A 9,763-nucleotide genomic window follows, 5' to 3' on the forward strand; every position below is an offset into this window, starting at 1 on the left:
ATCATTCTGTCTTGTAAGCAAACTAAGGAAGTATGAAATTGGCCAAAAGATTTTTAAGGTTTTGATACTAGTATATCTTTTCCCTGTATTAAAATCTCTCTTCCTACTACACTATCCCTCTACTAGCCTCATAATCAAGCTCTTCAGCAACAACAAACTGTAATCATTGACTCTTAAAACACTGAAATTTCTTAACTTACTTTCCTTATGCTCTGGACCAAAAACAACATTTTAGAGCTTGAGAGCTTAGAGAGATAAATTTGATGCAGCATTAAGAACCCATTTGACACTCTGATTTCCTTAACTGATTTCTACACTGTGATTATAAACATCACCTGTCCCTTTTCCATTTACTTATTAAAATTTTTACGTCTCAGTAAATGTTTTACTGCTTCCTTCACATCCCTGTTTCTGAGACTATAGATTAAAGGATTAATCATAGGAGTCATCACTCCATAGAACACAGATACAAGTTTGTCAGTAGCACCCATGTCATCTGAATGAAGTGTCTCTTTAGACTTGGGCTTCATGTACATGAAGAGAATGGTTCCATAGAATATTATCACCACGGTCAAGTGGGCTGAGCAGGTAGAGAAGACTTTGCTTCTCCCCTCAGAAGAGCGAATTCTGAGGATGCTGATAATAATTAATGTGTAAGAGATAATGATTAGCAATAATGGTGTCATTATGAATAAGGTTGTGGCCACTAGCATGATGAACTCATTACGTGAGATATCAGCACAGGCCAATTTCATGACAGCCAGAATTTCACAGGTGAAATGGTTGATGACATTATTCCTGCAGAAAGGCAATTGTACTACACACCCAGTTTGTACTGTAGAGTTGACAACTCCTATGATCCAGGAGCCAGCTGCCATGGGCACATAGGAACCCTTGCTCATGATGACAGAGTATCTCAGAGGGTTGCAGATAGCCACATACCGGTCAAAGGCCATCATGCCCAGGAGCACACACTCTGTTGTCCCCATGGCCAAGCCAAGGAACATCTGCACGGCACAGCCAGAGAAGGAGATGGTCTTTTTTTCTGAGAGGAAGCTCACCAGCATGGGGGGAATGGAGACAGTGGTGAAGCAGATGTCCAGGAAGGAGAGGTTCCCCAGGAAGAAGTACATAGGGGTGTGAAGGTGGGAGTCTAAGATGCTGATGAGAATAAGGGTGCCATTTCCCAGAAGGATGGCCACATACATTATTAAGACTAGCACATAAAAGAGTAGTTCAAGCCTTGGGTAACCAGAAAGCCCCTTCAGAAAAAATTCCACCAGAATGGTTTGGTTTTCCCATTCCATTCTATGCTTTCTTCTTCACCTGTAATACATTAGAATATGTTAAGATAAAATATGTATTCTACTATGATTATATTCAACTATGTACCAATGTAGAAGTACCATATACTCATAGGAAGAAAAGAAAATATAAAAAGGAATAGATCAAAGAAAGAAGAAAAGAAAGAAAGTGGACCAAATACAATAGAGAGGGGGAAGGGAAGAGAAACAAACATATTTCAAGCTACAAGCAATATGCCATATAATTTATTGAATCTCATCAAGGTTCTGGGAGAGAGGTATCATCATCCACATATTACAATAAATAAATCAAAGCAAAAATATTAAGTAAACTCAATTAAAGGTAAATTTAGAGCAGAGGGAAGATTCAAACCCAAGTCTTCCTTGCTGAAGCCTGAGCTTTTGCTCATATTTGTCACCACAAGTTAACTAGAGTTTAAAATAAATATGAGTATTGCATTATGTGTAACTGAAAAATAAACTATTTTTATTGGCTACAAACCACAACTGGAGAGGGAAAAGGCAACTCACTCCAGTGTTCTTGCCTGGGAAATCTCATGGACAAAAGATCCTGGTGGGCTACAGTCCATGGGGTCACAAAGAGTTGGACATAATTAGTGACTAAACAACAACAAACCACCACACAATAGATTAATGATCTTATCACTTTTCCATGTTATACTGTTATGCTTATTATCTGACTTGTCCATTAGCATGAAAAATTTATCAAGGCAGGGACTTTTTCTTGTTTACTTCTACAATACCAGTATCTACAATATAACAGATACAGAGATAAGAGGTTCAGAAATATTTGTTGAATAAATGAATACAGTCAAGGACCAAAGGACTAATACTTCTTTTTTTTAAATTTTTTTTTTAGGACTAATATTTCTTACTCAACTAATTATTTTATTTGTATGTTACCTAATTTAGTCTGAGAATCAACCCTATTAGGTAATTATTGCTATTATTAGCATTGTCATTTTCATTATAAAAAGGGAATGCATGCTAAGTCGCTTCAGTCATGTCCGACTATATACGACCCTAAGGACAGCAGCCCACCAGGCTGCTCTGTCCACAGGATTCTCCAGGCAAGAATACTGGAGTGGGTTGCCATTTCCTTCACCAATAAAAAAGGAGGAAAATAAGTAATTTACTTAAGGTCAAGGTCAAGGTCATAGCTAAATAAGTGATTGAGCCAGAACTTGAATCCAAGCCATACGACTGTGGAGTTCAAACTTAATTGTTCATTTTGCAGAGAACTTGACTCACAGTCTAGAATGTCTTGTAATCTAATAGACAATACTAATATTTCAAAAGAAATATCAGACTAAAATAGGGGATTAGTCAGAGAGATTTCAATATGGTGATTTAAGAGCACTTTAATTCTTTATATTTTGAAGGAAATTATTCATTTCTGTGACAAAAATATATCTATTGGTGTATAATTCTTCATAATTCTGTAGTCTCCCCTTATGAGTAGTTCTATCTACTTTTTCACTGCTATTCTTAATTGATTTCTTTTTTCATGAGTTTCATAAGAGGTTGTCCACTATTACAAGTTTTCTCAAAACAAAAAAAAAATTTAACGCTTTTGGAGAGATTTGTCCTTTCCACTTTGTTTCATTAATGTAGGTTTTTGTGTTTGTAAATTTCTTTAGGCTTATTTGGCATTTTCTAATTTCAAGAAATAAGAAAAAAATATTTCTTAATATTTTATCTTTATCCTCTTTCTAGTTCTGAGTCATTTAAAACACTTAGTTTTACTATAGACTTAGATTTCAAAATGAAATGTTCTTGTTACTGGTTTCCAGATAATTTTCTTCTCCTTCTTTCTTTAACCCAAGTGTTATGTAGATATGTATACCTAGTGATCAGATATTTTTATTCCATTTTATTATATCTAATTCATTTCATTACGATAAAAAATGTGACCTGTAATTCTAAAGTTATATATTTCTGGTTCCATTTACTTGATCCATGTTGTAAATGTCAACAAAAAATAAAAATATGAATTCTCTTTGGGGGAAATATATTATTTATATATATATATATATATATATAATAATACATGTATACACATAATCAGGTTATTAAATGCCCTATTCAAATATTTGAGATTATTTTCTGTTATCTATATTTAATTAACTCTATATAATGATGATTAGATGATAACAATGGCTCAAAGGACATGAGTTTGAGCAAGCTCCCGAAGTTGGTGTGGACAGCGAAACCTGGCGTGCTGCAGTCCATTGAGTTGCAAAGAATCGAACACAACTGAGTTACTGAACTGAACTGAATCAAGTTTTACTTGTTTATCTACAATTATTTTTATATGCTTAGTTTCTGTGTTGTTTGGTGTGTACCTGTCTATGGCTGATAAACTTCTTCATACATTGTGAACGTTACAATAATTTTTATCACATTTTGTACTTTAAATTTAAATTCCACTTTTATGATATTGATATCCAGGCAAGAATACTGGAGTGGGTTGCTATTTCCTTCTCCAGGAGGTCTTTCCGACCCAGGGATAGAAGCCACATCTCTTACATCTCCTGTGTTGGCAGACAGGATCTTTACCACCAGAGCCACCTGGGAAGCTCCACTTTAGCTCTCTTGGCTGTGTGCACTCAGTCGTGCCCAGTTCTCTGTCACCCTATGCACTGCAGAACACCAGGCTCCACTGGCCATGGGATTTTCTAGGCAAGAATATTGGTGTGGGTTGCCATTTCCTACTCCAGGGGATCTTCCTGATCCAGGGAAGTACAAAATGTGATAAAAATAGGTCGATTAAAATAACATTCACAATTTATGATGAAGGTTATCAGCCATAAACAGGTATGCACTAAGCAACACAGAAACTAAGCATATAAAAATAATCCTAGATACACAAGTAAAACTTGATTTTAAATATTTATATAGAATTGATTAAATATAGATAACAGAAAATTATCTCAAACATTTGAATAGGGCATTCAATAAATGCCCTGATTATGTGTACACATGTATTGTGTGTAAATATATATAAATCATAATGTCTCGCCCAAAGAGAATTCATATTTTTTTTTTTGCATTTTCAACAAGGATCAAGTAACTTGCTGCCAAAAATATATGACTTTAGACTTACACATCACATTTTTATTATAATAAAATAAATTAAATATAATAATAATTGTATAAAAATATCTGATCACTAACTATATGTAACATATAGGTGGGTGTAACCTGTTAATTCTTTTCACAGTCATTGCTGTTTTATGAGCATACTCACTCCATTCACTTTAAAATACAATTACAAATGTAGTTCATTTCATTCCTTCCATATACTTTATTTTTATTACATACGTACTTTGCATTACTTATATTTCCCACTTTCTTATTTCTGCTGACTGATACACCAATTGTTTGCCTTAACTTGAACACTTTGTTCATTTTTTCCATTCCATGAGTGGTGAGTTATCTTCTTTCTCTACTTTGACAATCTGACATACAGACCAAACATTTGCTTGTAAAAAATAACTATTGTGTTGGCCAAAATGTTCATCCAGGTGTTTCTACACCAGCTTACAGATAAATCCAAATGAACTTTTTCAACTAGACTGCTCCTAATCTCCTAAATTATCCCTCAAACACAAAATGAAGATAGAACTACAAGAATAGTTATATTCCTCCATTTCTATCCCTACCCCACAATTCCAAGATGCTACCAAGATAAATTAGGAGAATCAACTTTAGATTAATTTGAAGATCAAAAATATATATTAGCTAGAAACACACAAATGGATACATGAATTGAGACTATTATTGCTAATTGACACCTTGTTACTCTATTTGGGACTTTATATGTTTACATACATATATAATATACACACACATACATATATATATATATATATATATATATATATATAGAAAGGAATGTTTAAGAAACTTAGTGACCATATTCCTAAAGAACTTCTGCTCAGAAAAATTTCCTAATATCACTCACTGTGACTTATACTTGGGTATCACTGCACTGATGTCTAACAAGGATGAGCCATGGTTTCATCTCTAATGACCTTGCCTTCTAAAGGTAAGGAGACAGGCACTCTTACACATTCTCAGTGAACACATAAATTGGTGCATCCTCTGTGGAGGACAAATTGGCAGTGTTAAACAGAATCATAAAGGCATGCATGCAACTTTGACTACAGAATTTACCACCAGGTAATTACCACACAATTATGCCTGTGCATGTGTAAAGTAATTTATTTAAAAACTGATTCATTAAAGTACCATTTGTAATAGCAGATGTGGAAGCAATTTAAATTTCGATGAGAAGGGGACATAGAAATAATGAAATAAAATACTGGTGCTGTCAAAAAGATTAAGAGACTTTTCATGCATTGATATGGAACGATCGTCAAGAACTATTAAGTAGAAAAGTAATATTCAGAACTGACTTCCCTGGTGGCTCAGTGGTAGTTGACAAGAACCGCTGGAGAAGGAAATGGCAACCCCCTCCAGTATTCTTGCCTGGGAAATCCCAAGGACCGAGGAGCCTGGTGGGCAACAGTCCATGGGGTTGCTAAAGAGTAGGATGTGGTTTAATGACTAGACAGCAATACAAATGTTCAGAACAGTATATAAGGCACAGTAACATTTCTGTATAAATATTTTGCATATATGTGTGTGTTAGTAGCTCAGTCTTGTCTGATTCTATGCGACCCCATGGATTGGGGCCTGCCAGACTCCTCTGTCCAGAATACTGGAGTGGGTTGCCATTCTCTTCTCCAGGGGATCTTCTTGACCCAGGGATTGAACCCGGGTCTCCTGCACTGCAGTCAGGCTCTTTACCGTCTGAGTCACTATATGTGTCTGTACACACACGCACACACGCACACACGCACACACATATACCAACATTTATTTGCTCCTATGTAGGATACCTATAGAAAAATAAACAGGAATAGCTTGCTATCTCTAGGAAAGGAAATGAATAGTTTGTTAACATAAATGGAAGGGAGGCTGTTCACTGTATGCTATTCAGTACCTTTTAAAATTCTTGAATCTTGTGACTATAATATCTATCATAAAATAAATTATATTTAAGCTAAAGAATTCTTGTCTTTGAGATGTATAACCTTTCTCCTTTCACTTTTTTGATGGCATACTACATCAAACCATCCACTGCCATGGGACACAACTACATACGGTTAAAAATTGTTCTTATTAGGTATCACACCTTAAATGGGAACTGCTAAAGACTAACAAGTTCTTTAAATATAGTCATGTTTAATATTCAAGATACTTTCAGTAGTATCATTAGTATTTGCAGGCCCATATGGATCTCCTGTCCCTCCATCAAGCTGCAAGCAATCCTCTGATCTGGTTTAGAATCTGTACTTCTACCCCAGTCATTTCCTTTCCATTAAATGTTTTACTACCTTTAGGAGCTAGCAAAATTCCTGGAATAAAATTACAGCTCAATAAATGTTAGTTGTTATTCTTGTTTCACTCACAAGTACAAAAACCCTTCCCTCTTCAGAATTCTTTGTCCGCCTATCTTTAAACGTTACTTTGTTCTGAATCTCAGGTCTATCTTCCCAATTTCTGGGCATAACTAGTCACCCCAAAATCACTCCAACCTCAACTTCATTTCCCCATTCTAAACTCATCTCCTATCCCCAGCTCTTAACCTTTAGCAGCTTTTTATAAAATTTGCATTTTGTTAAAATTTTTCAGATTTTCTGGGTTACTGTGTAAATGACTTGAGACCCCAAAGGGCAGTAGGTTCATGTGAAGTTCACTGAATAATGGAGGTTATACCTACACCTGTAAAAATCATCTCTACAAAAACCCTTGTTCCATGAGCTGCCTCCATGCTACATGATATTCTACCAGACATACTCCATAAAACTGTTAGGAACACAAGCCTTGGAGGTAGGCTTAGTTTAAATGTAACTCTGCCCCTTACTAACCAGGGTGGCATGGGCATATTTCTGATCATCACCTTCCCCAGCTATAGCATGAAGATAAAGAAAGCACCTGTACCATATATTTGTGGATAAGATCAAATGAGATAGTATATATTATACAATTACCACAATAATGGTTTCCACTATTAGTAGTTTCCTTTATGCCTCTCTATCATGGTTCTTCCTTCTGTTAGTCTTTTTCATCTTTGAACCAGTCATCGTCTTTTCATACGGACAGGTAGATACAGCTGAAAAGTTTACTCACGTCACACACAGTGTTCTGACAAATGGTATTATGCTCATTTTACCATCAGAACCTAATATACTTTATCACAGTATATAACACTCCAATCCTTTATCACACTCTGATCCTTTGAATGTCAGCAAACTGAGTGGCAAAAAGGAAAAATCACTCATAAGGTTCAATTCACTCCATAAAAAAAATAGGACTTTAGGGAGGCATTAGTATGTTCCGTGTCTTAAAAAGATGGCTGAATTTTTTTTAACTGAGACTGTGTTAACATTTTTAGAAAGTCTATGACATAAAAAAAGAAATGAAAAAGTCACTCATTTTTACAATTATAACCTAATGATAGAAAAGCAAATATTCAAAATAGTCACCAATAGTGTATGCAAACACACGATAATAATGCTCAATCAGGTCTGTTTCTGGCTATTCAATGCTTTGGTAAAACATCTATTTCAGATATGAGGTTTCTTTAAGGCAAGTTGGTCATAGTTTTCCTCCTCACATGTTTCTCGGAACAAAGAGTCCCTAGCACAGTATCTGGCAAGGAGTTCACCTTGTTCTCAGTTGACCGAGCCAAATGAATCAGAGCTGCTGCTAGAGGACAAGGAAAGACCTGCTTGTTATGAATTCATGCTACAAAACACAGAGTTCCCTGGCTACTATGCAGGGAGTCTTAATTAGCTAAACATGATAAGAGTGTTCAAATACTGTGTGCTACTCTAAAAAGCTACACATTGATACAAAGTAATTCATAACTACTGGGCAAATTCCTTTCTGTTCCTTCCTCAATGCTTTTGCATGTTAAACTGCTCTTGCGATCTCAAAAGTCTTTATGTCTCCCTACTATCTCTCAGTGACTAGACCCTTAAATTCCATTTCCAATATTTAGTCTCTCTTCAGTGAGAAAAACATCTTAATTTCAAACTTGACACATTTAACCCATCGGTCCAACTCTTGCTTGTAGCTGATAGGATTTGGTTCTTGTCTTTACAATAACTTACCTTCAAACCAGATACTAACTCTCTTTCCAGGTTGGAGCAACAATAGATATTTTTATCTTTCTTTTTTACATGTAGCCAATTTTCATGACTCCTCATTAGTAGCTGAACCTCTAAAGAGGTAGCTACTGAGGAGTAATCATTTTGCCATAGAAATTCATTGATTTGTTGACATCTATAGAAATATGCAGGTTGCAGGTATGATAACTAGGATAAATTCCTCGAGTTCAAATAAAGCATTGTTAGATTCCCCTAGTTCAAAGTAGAAAGAAAATTAATATTTAGCAATAAATTTTAGGAATAGGACAACTTGCCCCTGAAGCCCAGACTGAAATACGACTACATAGTGAAGACCCACAAATACCTAAAGAACCTGCTTCAGGCTTTGGGACACAATTTAAATGTTCTAAAGGATGTTTCTAAACCTCTGTGTAAAATTTTAAATTGCTTCATAGATGAAAAATGTATAAAACTTATGAGACTCCAGAAATAAAGCCCTAAAGACTTAATTACAAGAAGACTATTACTCTGCTTCACAGAATCAGGAGGAGCCCTGTAAAATGTTATCAAAGTTTCCCCAGTTGAATTCTCTCTCTGTCTCTCTCTCTCTACTTCTGTCTATCTCTCCCCCAGCTCTCTTTTACACTACTCATACTAACACACAAACACACTTACACCATTTTTGAAGTATAAATGGTTACTTACACTGCAAAATTTCTTTATAGATTTTTTAGAAACTATAGATTTTATAGACATTCACTTTATATATTTAGCTTATACAAATGCTGAGTTTTTGAATAAACATATTATAAATTTCTAAAACTGAAACATACTATAAAAGAAAAATTTTTTTAAATATATAAGGAAAGAAAAAAGAAAGGAAGAGAAAGTAAGACAAGGAAAGAAAGTGTATCCTTAAGCAATACACACACAGAGGTGTAAAGAACAAAGATGAAAATAAATTGAGACTTCTGGTTCAAGACGGCAGAATAGAAGGAGATGAGTTCCTGAGAGGAACCAAAATTAAACTAGTTGTTCAACAACCATCAAAGGGGACTCTGAAACCCACCAGAAAAGATACACTATATCTTAGGACAAAGAAGAAGCTGCACAAAGACAAAGCTGCAGCAAGATGGTAGCAGCATGATAAAAATCAAATCCCATACCTGCCAGGTGGGTGACCCACAAACTGGAGAATAATACCCACTAAGTTCTCCTACTGTTGTGAAAGTTCTGAAACCCACATCAGGCTTC

The 9,763-nt window shown here is 35.3% G+C and overlaps 1 protein-coding gene across 1 annotated transcript; it reads right to left on the reverse strand.

The window, feature by feature from the left end:
- Nucleotides 1-350: 350 nt before the first annotated feature.
- LOC136176643 (olfactory receptor 13C2) lies at nucleotides 351-1,307 on the reverse strand. Its single transcript, XM_065947104.1, has one exon. The coding sequence runs from the start codon at nucleotides 1,305-1,307 to the stop codon at nucleotides 351-353; it is 957 nt and encodes a 318-aa protein (XP_065803176.1).
- Nucleotides 1,308-9,763: the final 8,456 nt, after the last annotated feature.

Source organism: Muntiacus reevesi, chromosome 10, assembly GCF_963930625.1.
Source record: "Muntiacus reevesi chromosome 10, mMunRee1.1, whole genome shotgun sequence".
In the NCBI taxonomy this organism is placed as follows: domain Eukaryota; kingdom Metazoa; phylum Chordata; class Mammalia; order Artiodactyla; family Cervidae; genus Muntiacus; species Muntiacus reevesi.

Bases quoted from the DNA above. Each gene is read 5' to 3' on its own strand.
- LOC136176643 (XM_065947104.1), bottom strand. From the start codon at position 1,307: ATGGAATGGGAAAACCAAACCATTCTGGTGGAATTTTTTCTGAAGGGG.